The sequence below is a fragment of the Pistacia vera genome, unplaced genomic scaffold (assembly GCF_008641045.1).
Source record: "Pistacia vera cultivar Batoury unplaced genomic scaffold, PisVer_v2 Contig141, whole genome shotgun sequence".
Taxonomy (NCBI): domain Eukaryota; kingdom Viridiplantae; phylum Streptophyta; class Magnoliopsida; order Sapindales; family Anacardiaceae; genus Pistacia; species Pistacia vera.
In genome coordinates this window covers 187,982-207,323 of record NW_022195478.1, presented here as the reverse complement: position 1 = coordinate 207,323, position 19,342 = coordinate 187,982, and the positions used below count along the sequence as shown (strand labels likewise).

The window sequence follows — 19,342 nt, the reverse complement described above, 5'->3', positions numbered from 1 at the left end:
ATAATCATCATCCTCAATATTCAACAATACCACAGAACTAGATGAAGTCTTAAACATACAACTAAATCTAACTAGACCTAAACCACTGGAATACAATAAACCGTCATCAAACATACAAGCAACAAAAACTGACAGTTGAATACCAAGTTGCCACATATGCCTGCCTAACTTTGGGGTGACTTGGATACTCCACTCTGTTGAACAGGCTGAGAAGCTGGTGCTGCACTGCCATCAGCAGAATACTGTGAGTACCCAGCAGCATAAGAGTTGTAAGATGGTGGCCCCTGACCATAACCTGGTTGACTAACTGGTGGTGCACCATATCCATACCCTTGCTGAGCAGCTGCACCATAACTGGATGGTGGGGCACGTTGAGAACCTGAATCTGGTTGAGAATAGCCAGATGCTGGTGGCTGTGAATGGGGATATCCAGGCTGAACAGGTGCTGGCTGCCCATAGCCTCCTGCAGCAGTAGGTGACTGTTGGGTCTGTCCATAAGCAGGGGGATTGGGTTTCTGTCCTTGGGGTGGCCCATAGCTGGGATACCCAGATTGAGCTGGTGCTTGATTCCCATAGCCACCCTGAGAAGTTGGAGGCACTCCATAACCTGGCTGAGCAGCTCCTTGAGGTGGATAGCTGGCAGGGTTTGGGCTAGGCTGTTGACTGGTACCATAGGCCTGCGCAGGTGGAGGTGCCTGTGTTGAATCACCTGTTCCATACGAGGGAGTATGCCCCTCTTGAGTTGAATTGGTCACATTACCATAGCCAGATGCAGAGTTGTAACCTTGTTGCTGGTCATATGATGCAGGCTGCCCATACCCTGACTGAGGCGCATGGTATCCACCATAGCCATCTTGAGAATAACCTTGTCCCTGTTGGTTATAGCCAGATGCTGCTTGCTGATTGTAATTGTAACCAGAGTTATCTGCTGGAGCTGCTGTACCACCAGGGGCTGCTGGTTGCTGAGAAGACAGTTGTTGACTATAGTAATCATAACCACTCCCCTGGGTAGTTTGCTGGGACGGTGGTACAGAGGACTGGTCCCAATTGGTAGAATATCCACCAGATGTTGATTGGGAAGGATAGCCAGCATATGGAGGCTGAGACATGTTATACTGGGGTGATGGACCAGGATATGCTCCAGGCTGCATGTAACCATACCCAGGTTGTTGCATTGGAGGAGCCCCAGGTGTGCCCCAGTTTGTAGGTGGTCGTGCTTGATAACCTTGCTGAGAATATCCTCCAGCCATTGCTGGATTTCTAAGACGATTCTGCACAAAATTGTTTTTCAAATAACCAGACTAGACATTTCAACAATGCTGAAACAGATTAACAATGTAGTAGAACATATAATGTATGTGTTAAACATAAACAACTAAATATAAAACATCTTAAAATAAGCATAAGGAAACACAGAAAAACAAATACAACCATATAGGGACTAACCGAGTTCAAAGTACATTGGGAATGGGCATAAATATAAATACCTACATACCGTACTGGTTGATGGGGTTATTGAGTTACTCCAGCAGAAGCCCATCCTCTCTCTATTCGAAGTGAATGGGAAAAAAAAAAGAACCACGAGTACTATGCAAGCTTTTACATAAAAGCAAACAGAGACATAAACCCATTGCCACTGACAGGCAAAGAGTTCACAAGAATTTCATACTATACAATATCTAGCCAAAATATTCAATTGATGCATTGTATTTAACAGAAGCATCAATCTAAGCGTAAAAGCATCCTAAAAGATCAATATGTATTAGACAAAGAAGACAGGATTAATAATAGCCCCATCATTAATAGAAACAAACCCAATAAGTGTCTAAATTAATAGAAACACAACATGCCAAACTTAAGCACTAGTAAATGTGTAGATGCACTACAGCAATGATGTAAATGTAAACAATGCTGATTGCATCTAAGCAAGATACTATACACATATTCCTATATAAGAGAAGTGGTTGTACAGGGACTGATATAAATCTTAACTCACCACGCACACAACCAATCTACTTATACACGACAGTAGGGATGCTCTTTGACAAATTTGTTTAAGATACATTATTTATGTATGGACTGAGATTAACTTTAAATACAACTGAAAAGGGCTCATATCAAGTAAGAGATGCTTAATTGACAGAGATAACAAGTTGCAACCTTTACCAAAGATGAAGTGATAATTATAACGCACATGATAGTGTGCAAGAATAAAAAGATGAAGATGTGATCCAACTCTTCTGACATAATAAAATGTCCAAAAGTTTACAAAATCCTATAACTTTTGGTAATTGGTGTTCAGGAACAAAGCAGCTATGGCACATATCTTCAATTAATAACCTAAAACCCCCTCCACAATGATGAAGCACATTAAACCAATCATAAGGAGGAATATAATTAAGTTCAAAATAACTTTGATTAACCACCAAAATATTTCATTAAAATAAAGACCTGAATATTATTTAGTTTTCCACATCATTTCTAAACCCTGCGACTGTTAAAACAAAAAACTGAGGGAAAATATAGAAAGAAAATTCTTACATAAACAGACACTACAAAAGATATTATCCTGAAGCTCATATTCCAATATCAAAATCCATTCCAATAACCTTGTACCTCCATCAATAGTAAACTTGCACTCTCCCTCACAATATATATCGGAAATGGGTTTAGAGCCATACCAGAGCAATGCTGAGGGAACACCAACACAAAAGATCCATGTTGGTGTGACCAAAAGTCCACTATAAACTAACCCTACAATAGTTCTCAATAACAATATCAGTCACATTATACATGATTAATAAGCATATTTGGTGGCCAAATAAGTTATAATCCCAAAATTCCATTTACTCCGGAATACAACTATAGTAATATTGGTCATATGACACTAATAAACCAAGTAATCTTTCAAATAGCCACAAACGAAACAGAAAGAAAATAAGTTTAAAACCTGTCTCACCATCTTAACATCCAATAATCAGCATCACACCTTAAGAGAGCTAATGACAATAACAGTAATCTTCACAAAATATTGCAGTTAAAACTATTGAATTCATCTCTGTCCAATACTCAATTCACATATCCAAAATCACAACTTTAACTGAAGCAGTTCCAAATATATGAATGGCCGGAATTTATAATGCTACAAACTCCTAATTCAAAGCTAAACATCAAAGAAAATTAGATGAACACCCAGACTTTTACAACTAACCATCAACGGAATTTTTGACACTATATAAACATCATTCTTAACCAGCTAACTATTCGGCCAACAGAATCAGCATTAAAATAATTCTGCAGTTTTCAGGAAATTCCAAGACCAATACAAGGAAGAAGTAGTGAAGATGATACAGATAGATCCAATCCATTAATAGCAGGTTAAAGATTGAGAATCAGAAAACTAATCTTCTTTCCCTTTATATAAACTATAGCTAAGTCTAGTCATGATGAGACATATAATCTACTTCTTTATCACATGAAAAAATAGTGAACCGGTACAGTGACTGAGAGAACCAACTGCTGAACAAAGATAACAGAAAATTACTAGGGAAAAGATAAGCTAACATTGACAAGTAAAATGGACACAAAGAAAAAATTAAACAATAAAAAATATTTTAGGAAAAGTGTAGCAGAATCTTGACCCCAATAGAATTTTATATATATATATATATATATAAGAGAGAGAGAGAGAGAGAGAAGAGATCAATTAATAAACTAAGAAGAAAATCCAGAAACAGTTCCAACCCATACTTTAAACTGGACAGTAAGAAACAGTGTAACCTGCACTGACAAAAGTTGTGATACAAACAGAACATTTCACATGAATCCCTCTCAAATAACTATGTAATAAAGTGCACTACAAAGCAATATTCATTCATTAGAGAACACCTTTGGTGGAACTACTAACACTAATCTTCACATTCAAGGTTGAATCAATAAATAGCAAATAGAACTACAAGACTCAAATATAGCACGTAGGAGAGGACAACAAGAAAATGATCACAGTAAAAATACCAAGCTTCCCAACATTAACAGGATCCACCCACACAAAATAAATTGATATATTAAATTCATAATGCATCTCATTTTTTTTGTTGGGCAGGAACAACAGGTGCAGACACCATGCATCATAGAGTAAAAGCCTTAACTGCAAATTAACACAACCACATAGCATACCTCCTGATGCATTCATAACCAATTGTTTTGCACTTTCAATCTGTTCACTAGACCCATCTATCTGTACCGTCCTTCTTGTTGATGTTCGCCAGGGGGCAGTGAGGTATCACCTGCCAGAAAATCAACAAAACAAATGAAAAATAAAATTATATTTATTCGTAATTGTTTCACCCAAGCACAAGATAAACAGTATAGTAAAACAACAATTATCATTTGAGAACAAACCTGAGCCCTAGTCCTGGCTTGCATATTTTTGATAGTTTCACCTCCTTTACCGATTACTAGACCAACCTGCAATCAGGTACACCATTGGCAAAAATCTCATATCGGTAAAACAAGCTAACAAACACAAACTTCTGATTACCTTGTTGTTTGGAATTCTCATCACAAAACTCTCTGATCCAGCCTGTCCAATTAGCCTCCGAGCAACTATACCAGATCCCCTTGTTTCAGCCTATTCCAAACTTAAAGACATCAGAACGGAGTAATCAAAAGATGAATGACATTACATAGCAGTACTCAGGGATAACATATACAAAACCTATACAAAAGACACTACATTCTCTATCATTCCCAATCTAGAATAATGCAACTGTAAAGACATACATGATCTACAAATATATTTTAAGGATGCAATTGAAAAATGACTTAAGTAGAAGCACCAATAACAAAAGCAGAGGGTGGATGATTAAAGTAAGAATATTGGTCCTACCTCAGCAAGAACATCATTAATAAGCTGTTCTGCCTTAGCAATTTGTTCTGGAGTACCCATAAGCTCCACCATCCTACATGGAGAATTGAGGTCTGCCTCTGTGTCTCGAGTTACTTGAATCTTTGCTCCAGACTGAAGTTGAAGGCATTTGATTGTCTCTCCACGTTTGCCAATGATTACACCAACCCTGATATTTGGTATCTCGATCTTTTTACTTGTTCCGATTCCACCCTGGAAGCCACCATACGAAACGGGTATGGCTAAAGGCACTGGACTTCGCTTGACATCTAGTTTCGTATATTTTCAAATAAAGATCCACAAACAAAGTCTTCATATATCAACAAGAAAGAAATGGACATAACATTCAAAGTTCAAGTTCCATTTTCATAACCTGCATAAACCTTGTCCATTTTCGCTGCTCTGAACCAATCCTCAAATGAGATTATAACATTTTGAAAATATTTCAAGTCATATTAATCAGAAGTATTTTTATAATGTTTTTTTTCTTTTATGATTGAAGTTTGATTTATCTACTCACTTAAAACTAATTTATTGACCAAAAAAAAAAAAAAAATTAATTTTTTTTATCTGGAACGGAAAATATTTTTTACAAGTATTGTTTATTAAAATATTTAATATCAATCTTGCTAATTATAAGTATATTAAAGGCGATTTTTAGAGTATATTGTCTCATAGCTCCTATTATACATAAGCTAAAATATTGCATAATGAATAGGTTAATTAGTGTAGCATGTTTCTAATTGTGTTCTATTATTTGGAAACTTAATGAATTATGAAACTTCTAAACAGAAATTATACAAAAAGGAAATTAGCATGTTAGATATATAGTGGAACTCCATTGTTCAACCATTGCTTTAGGATCCACTTGGGTTGTAATCCAAAAATAAGTTTTAAAAATTAAGTTATAATGAAATGATCAAAATTTGTATCTCAATAATTTAAATTTCTGCTGATGTAATGGATACAATATTCAAACAATTGTTTCAAAGTTAAAAATAATTTAAAAAAAAACTGATAAAATAAATCTATTTAGGAATGTATTAAAAAAAAAAAAAAAAAAAAAGGTCAAAAATAGTGCTCGATTCAGCCGAAATCGNTTATTATTTTTGTATATATTAATTAAATATTATGAATGATATTTTTATTAAATAATAATTATTTTAAAAATTATACTAATTTAATAAAATTAATTATTTATTTAATCAAATAAACATTACATTTTTATATATATTAACAAAATTTTTTTCAAGGATTTGAATTCTATAACCGATCCAAGTCTATGTAAGTTTTTTCAAAATAAACAATTAAGAATTATACAAAAAAGAGCTCAACAACAAGATCAAGGATCTCAAAATAACTCTAGTTCTTTTCAATATTTTGATGATCTTAGTAGATCCGTAACTAATCTATCGGAATACTAAATTGTTATTTTAGTTTATGTTGTATTTTTTTTTAATTCTAGTTTTTTTAAATTATTGTTAATTTTTATTTTGAGTTATTGTAGTTTAATATTTGTATTGAATAAAGTTCTATTTTTAATTTTTCATCATTTTTTGAATTATATCATTATTATGAATTTATTATTATAAATAATAATCAAATTAAATTAAATATAAATAATCAAATTTGGTATGATTTTTGGTGTAAAATTTAATACTCAAATTAACTTAACAAAATTAAAAAAAAAACAAAAGAAAAAAAAGCAAAATTAAAAAAAAGAAAAAAAAATTATTGGCGTGGCGCTTTGGCGTGGGTTGGAGATGCCTTTAGTAAGGCCGAACGAGTTACACCTACCCAAGTTTTGGCAAAATGACAGATTGGTACCTAAAAGGTTTGAAAACGACAAACAGGTATCTTCCGTCATATGTTGTTAGTGATTTCCGTTTGCTAATGGTGAAAAGACTAGAATGCCCTTGGAGAAATATTAGTCTATTTTTTTATTACTTTTAGACCCCTTAAGTTTATTAAATTCATAAATACCCCCAGAAAAAAGTTTAAAAATTAACAAAAACACCCCCACCCACCCATGCTTGACAGATTCTGGCAGCCACCGCCGATGGTAGCCGAAATCTGTCACAACGATCTACACCACCACCGGAAATTGTCAGTAATTCACCGATATGGCATTTTCTGGCCAGATCTGGCCAGAAAGTGACGGCCAAAGAAATGGTCGTCGCTTACGGCCAAAGATGGAGTGTTGCGACCGTTGACGGCCAGATTTGGCCGTAGATCTGGACAGAAAAAGTCAGATTGACGCGTTACGACAAAGATCCGACGGGTCTGTGTCGTAACGCAATTTTCTGGCCAGATTCCGACGGTAGTGGCCGGAATCTGGTACTGCGGGTGGTGGGGGTGTTTTGTCATTTTACAAAAATTTTATATATTTGGGTGTTTAGTTAAATTAGCAAACCTAGGGGGGTTTTTAAAAATTTTAAAAAACTAAAATATCAAACTTTCAAGGGCATTCTAGTCTTTTCACCATCAGCAAACGGAAATCACTAACAACACATGACGAAAGGTACATGTTTATCATTTTCAAACCTTTTGGGTACCAAGATCGTTCTGCCAAACCTTAGGTATGTGTAAGTCGTTTTTCCTATTAGTAAAACCGTAAACTGCCATTTGGCATTCAGGGACGTAGCATTAGCATAGACAGAAAACCATAAAAAATTATAAAACGTCTACAATGAAATCAAGACCTGAAAAAGAGTTTTCCAGCAAGCTCTTTTCTCCCTTTTTCGTTATTAACCAAGTAACAAAGAAAGTAATTTCACTGCTCTAATTAAATAAAAATCCAGCCTCAGACTCCACCAAAGAGCGGTGAAGTCTACAAGTTATGCGCCAGTTACATATATTGCTGTCCTAGAACTAAAAGTCACAACCAGCGAATACTGAAAAACTATTTGCATTAACTACAAGTACAGTTACACAGACACTCAATTTTATTGCATCAAGTTAAACCAAAACAATAAGCATCTTCTAACAATTACATAAAAGGTCGTTTGGATCGGGGTATATATGATAACGAGAGTAATTTTCATTTATTTTGTAAGATTCCGATGTTTGGTTTGTAAATAATAAAATATTACGGTAATCTTTTATTATAAATAGTGTTTACTGTTAGTAATGTGGGAGGTAATCTTATTACTTTGTTAGGGGATGTTATTAAAACATTACCAGGATAATCTAATTTTTCTACCCATTTTGCCCTTAATTACAAACCATTTCGAACACAATTGCCCTCAAATGTCTGCCAATAACAATTACGCAGCCTCCCTACATTTTAGAAATTAGCTAAAGCACCACAGCCACAAAAATGTTTAAAAGTTAACAAAATACCCCTAACTATCAAAGACCACCGTCGACGTCAATCGCCATAATGGTGCACGACCGGCAGGATCTAGCCAGTTGTGCACCGGTAAGGCTTTTTCTGGCCATGAATCCAGCTTTTATGGCCATTTCACAGCCAAAGATTTGGTCATGAAATGGCACGGCCAGATCTATGCCCGTGAAATGGCCATAGATTGGGTTGCTTTCAGGGGCGGATTCAGCTCCTTTGGCCTACCCTCATATTTGAAAAAAAATTTTATTAATATATAGGCCATAAAAAATTGTTAATTAACATATATACCTAGACCCACTTTCAGATTTTTTAAAAATAAGAGCTATTATACATACTATATATCTAGGTCTACAAAAAAAATTATTATTAATATATATAAATTCCAAGCCCACATCAGATTAAAGGTTTAAAACTCTCTCCAGTGTTTTTCTACACAGCTTTACATGTTTTTTAATAATTTTATCCACAAACTCTTTACTCTCTCTCTCTTTCTCATGCTATTCTCTCTTAAAATTTTTGAAGACTAAAATTGTTAAATTTTCACTACTCAAGGTGTCATAATTAGCTCCGTTTTCTGTTTTATAGATTTTATGTATTTGTATTATTCATTTCAATTTAATTTATTTAAGGATTGAATCGTTTTTTTTCTTTTTGAGGTTTTTTATTATAATTTGAGAGAAAATGATATCAGTCTTGTGAGTTTATTTTGTATTTTCTGTCTAAGAATGTACCTGCTTTCTCAAATTAAAACCTTAACTATATTTTAAAGGACGTTATTCTTAATCCTTCACCCACCACTTTCCTACATTTTAAACGTCATCGTTCAATTGTTCAAAATTATTAAAGAAATTTGAGTTATTATCTATGTTTATTCTTAAAAAAATTCCCCTCTTTTATTAATTCACATTAAAAGTCGACGTAACGTTGACTTGATTTAAGTTTTGGTTAACTTTAGCTTAATTAGGCTCAGTTTGATCTACGCTATGAAAATTTATATTATAATATTTGAAAGCAAAAAATAAAAATATTAAAAGATGATTTTGTTCAAGGTTTACTCAACACTTTTACTCAAAATTTTGCTTCTCATATATTCATTTAAGTAAGAAAATATTGTGCTAATGTATATTTTTTTTTCTCATGTTTTTAATATTGTATTATTTTTTTTATTAAGGTTTGATGATTTTTTAAAGTTTTCACTAATTATTTGGCAAATAATGGCCGAGCCGCAGAAGCCCTCCCTCGACAAAAATCCTGGATTTGCCACTGGCTGCTTTCTGGCTATGGATTGTGATCCATAGCCATTTCCAGCTTTGCCGGAGCACGATTGGCCATATACGACCAATCGTGCGCCATTTCGTTGATTGTCGATGGTGGCCGACGGTGATGGCTGGCTAGCGGCAGTGACTTTGTATAGATGAGGGTGATTTTACTATAAATTAAAGTTTTATATGATTGGATTGTTTTAGCAAAATTTTAAATGTAAAGGGTTAAAAAAAATGATTCAAAAAATAATAATAAAAGACAGTATTATATTGATATTTAAAAAGGAAGACAATTTAGTAATCTATATAACATATTCACCCGTTCATCCTTCCAACCAAATATATTATTCACTAATTTATTTGAATAAAATATTCTCCTATAATAACCAAACGCCCCAAATAAATAAATAGCAAACAAAGGAAAGTTGAAGCCTGTCAAATAATTTTTACAGGGACTGAAGCCACTGCATACAACAAAAGGTCCAACTCATTAATTATTGGTGTAATACCACAAAAGGTCTTCCTGGATGATTGATGTATATTCAAAAACAGCTAAACATATCTCTCCCTTCACATGACATTGCACCAGTGCACAGATAAAATAGTTGGATTTATTATTCCATTAAGTGTAGTAGCAAAACTGCCACGAAGCAACTTCAGATATCCTCATTTGGTCCACCAATGGTAAAAATCCTTGCGTCGGTTGATCTTCTTCTGCAGCTGGAGAATGCCATAGAGTAGTGCCTCAGCAGTGGGAGGGCAACCTGGAACGTAAATGTCCACAGGGACAATCCTATCACAACCCCTAACAACAGAGTAAGAGTAATGGTAGTACCCACCACCATTTGCACAGCTTCCCATTGAGATGACCCACCTAGGTTCCGGCATTTGGTCATAGACCCTGCAAGAAATTCAAATGAACTTAGCCATCTTTAACTATATATGTTCACAACATTGAGAAAGTTAATCTACAAATAGCTTGGATCTTTACTACGTGCATTTTGGAGAAGGTTTCAAATTCAGTGGAAAAAAAAATTTCAACAAAAATAAGTACTAAGAATCTAACACATCATCCTAAAGTAACAGACACCAAAATAAAAATATGTTGCAGAAAAGATTGTCACCACCAGCAAGACAATATATGAAAAAACTATTAAAGAAAAGTCGACACACGCTATAGTCAGTCATATAATCGACAAGAAGCGTGGATAACGGCACAAGTGTGTAAGTGTGTTTGTTTGCACTACTGGATACAGAAAAACTGATACATATTAGTGATTGATGGAACACCCAAATAGCAAACCACTTTGCACATGGTTTCTCCACAGCCCAACTCTTAAGTATGCCATTTCTCCCCTTCTTTCATTTTTTATAATAAAATTCCTCAGAAATCCACATTTAAGCTTCTTCACCATATCCCTGCTATCAACAACCATGCAAATCAAATATAGCCCAAAGCCTGTATTCTACATGAGCTTGTGCAAACGGACCGACCCCCTAAAATTTGAAAATGCATTAAAAGCCCCTTAAAATTGCTACATACTTGCATTGTGCCTCCCTTAAAAAACTAATTCCCTCCCTTACTAGTTTTTTCCACACATTTTAATAAAAAATATATTCTTAACTTCAATAACTTCTTTTTATATTATACATTCATTAGTTTATTTTATTAAACTACTATGATAATATAAATAATTCTAGTAAAATAGTTTTAATGAACCCACCCTTACCTGATATTAGTTATTGCAATCTCAAAAGTTACTAGTGAAAAAAAAAATTGAAGAATTTGAGTTTTTTAGCATAAATTCTTTAATAAGGTGTTTTGATAGCATTGATAAGAATGAATCAAGTCATATGCAATGCTATTTAAGTATTAAATTTTAATGTTGCCCCCTCCCGCATAATTTTTTGGGTCTGCCACTGTGCAAACCCAACTTGATTTCTCAAGGTTTGCCAAACAAACAGGGAATTGTAATTATGCATCATAAACTAAAATTCTCAGTGATAAACTGAAAAATGTTCCTATGAACAGCTTTAGCTTCTAGTGTAATCAAACACTCAAAACTAATTCACCAGTCAATAAAGCTCTCTTCAGAGACTCATAAAAACCAGTTGACCCCATGTGTTCTTCTTGTAATTCTGAAACATGTAATCTAACGTCTACAATACTCGGTTGCTTATACGTAAGTACTACTGTACTACCAACATCTTTGTCTACATCTCCAAGAAAAAAATTAGGAACACGGGAGCCTCACATACAAAATCGAACAGCTTCATATATTCAATCTTACAAACAACCATTACCCATGAAAGATTTAATGCCTTTTGCAACCAGAGCCCAGCATCCACTTTAAAGCTGAACCCAACCCCTTACCTCAGCTAAATAAAAACAAGTTTCATCAGCCACTAACCCTAACAATAACACACTACAAAATTCTACTAATATCAATCTAAGTCCGTCCAAAAGCAAAAGATATGAAACAACAAAAAACTTGAGATTTAAAATTCATCTCCACGATTCTAAAACAACAATAGGAATAAATTAAAGCATCTTATGTACTAATCTTCCAAAATTTTATAAACCGAAAACACAAAAAAGAGAAATCTGACATTTTGACCAATTATTAACAAGAAACCCTAAGAAGAGAGGGGAAAGATAAATACTTGCGAAGAGCAGGGGCCATCTTGTTGGTGAGAGTGCCAGCGACGATCATACAATCGGACTGTCGAGGGCTGGGCCTGAAAATGACACCGAAACGGTCCAGATCATAACGAGCGGCTCCTGTGTGCATCATCTCCACGGCGCAGCAGGCGAGCCCGAAGGTCATGGGCCAGATAGAGCCACGGCGCACATAGTTGATGACATCATCAACTTTAGAGATGACGTATTCGGCCGTCTTGGATAAGGCAGGGGGCTGGGCAGAGGGCGAGGGCGAGAGAGGTGAAGGATGAGAGTACGAGGCGGGTGAGGGGGAAGGTGAAAGAGAGGGGAGAGTGGTGTGGAGAGAAGCGGCGCGTTGAGAGAGGAGGTAAGGGAGGCGGGTGGCGGTGTTTCTGGAGATCATAGCCATGGTTGATTCTGTTGAGAAAGAGAGAGGAATTCGGTGCCTGAACAGATTTGAGGAGGCGGGCAGTTGCTCTCCGTTAATAAAGAGACTGTTGGGAGCACTTTAATGCGAAGTCACTAATACTTGAGAACAGAGGGGTAATACTAAGTAAATACTAAATATGTCCAACCCAAAAAAAAAAAAAAAAGCATTTAAAAGATTCATCTCCATTTCCCATTTCATGGGTTTCTCTTTCGCCATTGAATTCAACGTAAGAATGATTAATATTACATATTCAAGCCTAAATCATGAGTGATACGATAAAAACTTTTAAGCATATTATTAAAAATATACTTAATTTAAATCTTTCTTTGATTATTTGAAAGCATTTGTTGGATTGTTATTTCTGCCAATTCTCTTTACACCTCTAATATAAGATCTTTCAGTTATTCCATGTGCTTACTGTTTATAACGTTAATGCAGGCCAAGCAGACGTAACATTTGTTGAATGCAAATTTTTCGACCCAATGAAGAAAATAATGGGAAATTTCATTATGCTGTGACTTGATTTGGCACAAGAAAATAATATAAAATTCGCATAGAGATTTGAACGATTTTCCAAGTAAAATGAACTTGGACAAACAATAGTTGCATCTGTAAACTGTAATCACTAACTGTATATGCAAAACATTTTTTTGAAGCCTCAATACGAATTCATATTTTGTATAATTTGTTGTGGTTTGTAATTATATCTTCAAATCCAAAAAAAAAAAAAAAAATTTACTGAGCTGAATTATGTCACTTGCTCATATTAACCATTCCTGCTTCTCAAATGGTTGCTTGTTTCCATTTGGGAAGTCCATTCATATACTGAAATCTATATGTTTATCTCAAATGGTTACTTTAGCTCCTGTTTCAACTTTCAAGCTCAAAGAAAGAAGACATTTTTTTTTTGTCTTATTACAATTCTTAAGTACATAGATCATTCAAGCTCCAAACATGAATAAAATCTAGCAAAATAGCCTTACAACACTACAAAATTTATGGCCAAGGTGATCCAAGAAACTGCAATACATGTACCTCCATCTTCTATTGAGAAGTAAAGAACCAATGAAGCTCCAAAAGCCCACTACAAATCCAGGTGCCATGCTTACGTAAAAGTAAAACCATTCCACTTCATCTTCATTGCCATCTTTTTCTCTTCCATTTTCATAATCAGGTGTTGGAATCCTCTCAGTGCAGCTTTTACAAAGTGGAGATCCACAAAGCTCATTACCAATGAAAGAAGAAGGATCGAAACTTTGTATTTGAGTGCCGGAAGGAATTTCTCCAACTAAGTTGTTGGATAAGTCCAAATGACTCAAAAAATTTAGATTTGAAATGCTTTGTGGGATTCCACATGAAAGTTGGTTTGAAGAAAAATCAATGGATTCTAATAATTTCATAACACCAATCCTCTCCGGAATCCTTCCTGTAAATGAGTTGTGTGACAAATTCAGCAATCGCAATGCTTCAAGATTTGTCACTTCCATTTGGAATCTCTCCTGATAAATTGTTTTTTGAAAGGTCTATACTTCTCACCAAATTAAGAATGGTGTTATATTCAGCCATTTTCCCTTTCCCAACAACTAAAGCATCCTCAAGAAACATCTGTATAGATAAATTTAAATAGGATGTATGCGGTTGATACACATATTCTATCTTGTTTCCTGAAGGGTTCATTGTCACCATGGCACTAAAATTATCGATACATCTTGGTATTGCTCCGGAGAGATTGTTGTAAGCAAGGTCTAAGATTTGTAAAGAAGCTAAATGGCAAAGTTCCACGGGTAAAACGCCATCAAACTTATTTGAACGAAGATTGAGAATCATCAGTTTCGAAAATCCTTCTCCAATCCATGATGCAACATTTCCGGCAAGCTCATTTTCCCCAATATCAAGCACTAGCAACTCTGAACAATTCTTTAATGATATTGGAATTGTTCCATTGAGATTATTTTTGCGAAGGTACAGTGACCGAAGGGAAGTTAAAGTACCCAAGGAAGTAGGAACAATACCACTGAATTTATTATCTCGTAAATTTTTGAACTATCATTGTAGCCCCTGTCAAGAAAAGGTCATGAAAGTTTTCGAACTATGAAGGACCCCTTGACAGATCCTTGACAATTTGATAACTATTAAGGATTTAGCAAAATTTGAACCAAATCCTTGACAGTTCCATAGTTGTCAAGGATTTAACTGAATTTTCAATTTTTTTTTTTTTTTTGAATTTTAGCCAAATTGTCGACAATTTTCAGACTGTCAAGATTTCGTTCGTTAATTTTTTTTTTTAAATTAGTGAAATTTCTTTATTATTATGTATTAAATTATATAATAGTCAAATGAAATGCTTCATAATATTATGGCCATTCAACAATATGTAATGAGACATCGAACAATTGATCGAATATCACATATATTACTGTTGCTTTGAGTAAATAAAATTGAACAACAGTATAAATTTTACAATATTGAATAAACAGTAATGAAAAATTTGATACATAGTTTTTGATCTCATTGGTCTCTAATATCACTGAAACAACAATATATAACTAAAGAAAGTTTGTTACGTACATCGCCCATTCTGCTCTGACTTCATCAGCCTCCACATGTTCGTATATTTCTTTCCCCATAAACTATAAAAGTAAACACAATAAGACTAATCAACAAATATCAACTATATGTTATTATTCCAAAAAAAAAAAAAAAAAAAAAAAAACCAACAAAAGAAATTGATATACTCAATTCATAATGCATCACAAGTAAAATGGGGAAGAGGACAACAAAAGAAATGAGTCACCAGCAAAAATACCAAGCGTCCCAACAAATAACATCAGGATCCACAAGCAGCAAAATAAATTGATATATTCAAATTCATAATGCATCTCTTTTTTTATTTTATTTATTTTTTTTTTTTTTTTGGCAGGAACTAACATGCAATCGAGTAAAAGAGCCTTAATCTGCAAATTAACACAACCACATAGCATAACTCACTGATGACTTCATTAACCAATTGTTTTGCGCTTTCAATCTGTTCACTAGACCCATCTATCTGTACCGTCCATTCTGTTGATGTATTGCCAGGGGGCAGATGCAGAGGTATCACCTGCCAGAAAAAAAAAAAAAAAAAAAAAAAAAAAAAAAAAAAAAAAAAACAAAACAAATGAAAAATAAAATTATATTTATTCGAATTGTTTCAACCACAGCACAGAGAAAACAGTATAGTAAAACAACAATTATCATTTGAGAACAAACCTGAGCCCTAGTCCTGGCTTGCATATTTTTGATAGTTTCACCTCCTTTACCGATTACTGACCAACCTGCAATCAGGTAACCCATTGGCAAATCTCATATCGGTAAAACAAGCTAACAAACACAAACTTCTGATTACCTTGTGTTGGAATTCTCATCACAAAACTCTCTGATCCAGCCTGTCCAATTAGCCTCCGAGCAACTATACAGATCCCCTTGTTTCAGCCTATTCCAAACTTAAGACATCAGAACGGAGTAATCAAAAGATGAATGACATTACATAGCAGTACTCAGGGATAAACTATACAAAAACCTATACAAAAGACACTACATTCTCTACATTCCAATCTAGAATAATGCAACTGTAAAGACATACATGATTACAAATATATTTAAGGAGCAATTGAAAAATGACTTAAGTAGAAGCACCAATAACAAAAGCGAGGGTGGATGATTAAAGTAGAATATTGGTCCTACCTCAGCAAGAACATCATTAATAAGTTGCTCTGCCTTAGCAATTTGTTCTGGAGTACCCATAAGCTCACCATCCTAGTTGGAGAACTGAGATTTGCCCCTCTGTCTCGATTACTTGAATCTTTGCTCCAGACTGAAGTTGAAGGCATTTATTGTCTCTCCACGTTTGCCAATGATTACACCAACCTGATATTTGGTATCTCGATCTTTTTACTTGTTCCGATTCCACCCTGGAAGCCACCATACGAAACGGGTATGGCTAAAGGCACTGGACTTCGTTGACATCTAGTTTCGTATATTTCAAATAAAGATCCACAAACAAAGTCTTCATATATCAACAAGAAAGAAATGGACAAACATTCAAGTTCAAGTTCCATTTTCAAACCTGCATAAACCTGTTCCATTTTCGCTGCTCTGAACCAATCTCAAATGAGATTAAACATTTTGAAAATATTTCAAGTCATATTAATCAGAAGTATTTTTAATGTTTTTTCTTTTGATTGAAGTTTGATTTATCTACTCACTTAAAACTAATTATTGACCAAAAAAAAAAAAAAAATTAATTTTTATCTGGAACGGAAAATATTTTTTACAAGTATTGTTTATTAAAATAATACAATCTTGCTAATTATAAGTATATTAAAGGCGATTTTTAGAGTATATGTCTCATAGCTCCTATTATACATAGCTAAAATATTGCATAATGTAGGTTAATAGTGTAGCATGTTTCTAATTGTGTTCTATTATTTGGAAACTTAATGAATTATGAAACTTCTAAACAGAAATTATACAAAAAGGAAATTAGCATGTTAGATATATAGTGGAACTCCATTGTTCAACCATTGTTTAGGATCCACTTGGGTTGTAATCCAAAAATAAGTTTTAAAAATTAAGATAATGAAATGATCAAAATTTGTATCTCAATATTAAATTTTGCTGATGTAAGGATACATATCAAACAATTGTTTCAAAGTTAAAATAATTTAAAAAAAAACTGATAAAATAAATCTATTTGGAATGATTAAAAAAAAAAAAAAAAAAAAAGGTTTTGAAATATTTCAACTTCGACCAAAAATATTTTCATAACATACTTCAAATAAATTATTTGTGTGTTTCTAGGAAATTACTTTTGAGTATAACTTTGCACCGGCAAAACTTAAAGTAGTTTTGAAATTAAGTAAATAAACTGTTGGAAATTAAATTTGTTCTCCTCTTAATAGTAAAATGACCCAACATGTCCCCAAAGACTTGACATATCAAATGAGTAAAGAACCTCCTCTCCCTTCAATGTTAGAATGAGCACCTCAATGTTGTATAGAGTAAACGATTTTTTCCCACCCAAACAATGGCTTAATGGTACTTTTGCACCCACAGATTTTTAAAATACCACTTTACTAACCAATTTATATTCCCTTTTTTATTCTGGCATCAGTGTGACCCCATACTACCACCATTCTCTTTCTTGATCATCATTCACTAAAACCCCCAACCCTACTGTTAGAGTCATGAAAGTGACTCTATTTTGGTGATAAAAATACCTCATGTGTGATTAAATTGAAGTATATTGAGATAATTAAAGAATTTATGAATTTATTCACGAAAATCGTTTCCTAATATTGTTCTTATGAATTTAACGTGTTTGGAATGATTTTGGAAAGTATATGAGTTGATATTAGGTTGTGGTTTATGGATTAAGGGTGATTTTGTCTCATTTATGCTGTTTAGGGGGTAAAATGTCATGTTTCAAGGGGCTGATTTTGTCATGTTTCAATCATGTAGGGACCAAATTAAAATTTGCCATATTTTGTATAAAACTACAGCTCAAAGAAGCAGATTGGGTGGCTGCCACCCACCAAAACTCTTCACCTTCTCTGATCAAGCTCCGGCGACCCTTCATCTCCTTTTCCGGCGACGTTTCGGCTTCCCGTTACTCTGGTCACCATTATCCCTTCATCACCACTGTGAAACACGCACGCCACCGTGAGCTTCATCTTCCCACAGCAACGTTTCGTCTTCCCGGCCAGATTTAGCCATTTTTCTATGACGTTTCAGCTCCCCAAGAGTCGATCTCCCTTCCCCACGGCTGGATCTAGCATTTCCAAGCTTCAGCTGCCGCAAAAACCACCGGAATCCGTGATTTTGCCGTCGAGCATCTTCATCTTCCAGCCTAGATCCTTCTCATTTCTGGTGCCTTCTCACCTCCCCAGTACCTGATCTGAACTCCCCATCACCAAAGCTTTCCATCAGTACCTTCGGATCCCATTTCCGCCACCGTTTTTCGGAAGACCCACCGAAAAATTAATGTTTTTCGGCGAGTGCGGCTGTTCATATTCCGGGCTGTCCGTGGGTCATTTTCGCCCCTTCTTCACATCATATCGCTGTCGGTTACCTCCTCTCCGCCATGATCAGCTCTGTTTCCACCATTTCAGCCTCCGTCATCACCACCATGAGCGGCTGAGTTCCCGGTTGTCTGTTACGGTGTAGGCGAGATCGAGATTGACTCCATTGATCTCCTCGTCAGCTCTCGACTAGTTGGATGAGCCCGAATGTTGGATATTTGGTTAAGTTTCTTGTATTCAGATTATATTTGTTTTCGTTTCAGTTTGTTTGCGATGCTTTAATATTATTTTGATGCTCGACCTGTTGAATTGATAATGTCCATTGAGAACGTTTATTGATATATAACTTTTCATATAATTGAATGTCGGTTTGAGATTATTGAATGTTGATTATGACTTTAAATTGCTTCGGTACTGATTGCAATCAAGTTGTAGTAGCGTTTAATATCATTTCTACTAGGAATGCATTTATTGTGTAATTAGTTGATTGGATGATACATGTTTTTAGGTTGTACTTGTTAACGTTGTACCAACTAGTGGTGTTTAAGGGTTTAGCATTTTTCGGTTAGTCAATAATAGTCTTTAACCAATCGATCTGTAACTAAGATGACGGGGAGACAAGATAGATTATGCTTAGATTACCAGGAGATATTTCTATTGATTTGCCTAGCCTTGTA

The 19,342-nt window shown here is 34.6% G+C and overlaps 4 protein-coding genes across 4 annotated transcripts; all 4 read right to left on the bottom strand.

The window, feature by feature from the left end:
• Positions 1-164: 164 nt before the first annotated feature.
• On the bottom strand, positions 165-1,250 carry LOC116123270 (calcium-binding protein P-like). The gene has a single exon (XM_031409064.1). It carries the CDS (start codon positions 1,248-1,250, stop codon positions 165-167), a length of 1,086 nt encoding a protein of 361 aa, XP_031264924.1.
• A 2,973-nt stretch (positions 1,251-4,223) lies between these two features.
• On the bottom strand, positions 4,224-5,298 carry LOC116123269 (far upstream element-binding protein 3-like). Its single transcript, XM_031409063.1, has 5 exons — positions 5,280-5,298; positions 4,889-5,175; positions 4,541-4,630; positions 4,402-4,467; positions 4,224-4,286 (listed from the first exon to the last, which is right to left on the bottom strand). The coding sequence occupies exons 1-5, from the start codon at positions 5,296-5,298 to the stop codon at positions 4,224-4,226; spliced, it is 525 nt and encodes a 174-aa protein (XP_031264923.1).
• Positions 5,299-9,836: 4,538 nt separating this feature from the next.
• Positions 9,837-12,714, bottom strand: LOC116123281 (NADH dehydrogenase [ubiquinone] iron-sulfur protein 7, mitochondrial). Its single transcript, XM_031409070.1, has 2 exons — positions 12,179-12,714; positions 9,837-10,415 (listed from the first exon to the last, which is right to left on the bottom strand). The coding sequence occupies exons 1-2, from the start codon at positions 12,583-12,585 to the stop codon at positions 10,181-10,183; spliced, it is 642 nt and encodes a 213-aa protein (XP_031264930.1). The 5' UTR covers positions 12,586-12,714; the 3' UTR covers positions 9,837-10,180.
• Positions 12,715-14,073: 1,359 nt separating this feature from the next.
• Positions 14,074-16,730, bottom strand: LOC116123268 (receptor-like protein EIX1). The gene is made up of 5 exons (XM_031409061.1): positions 16,541-16,730; positions 15,856-15,920; positions 15,611-15,706; positions 15,175-15,236; positions 14,074-14,620 (listed from the first exon to the last, which is right to left on the bottom strand). Exons 1-5 carry the CDS (start codon positions 16,728-16,730, stop codon positions 14,074-14,076), a joined length of 960 nt encoding a protein of 319 aa, XP_031264921.1.
• Between the last annotated feature and the right edge of the window lie 2,612 nt (positions 16,731-19,342).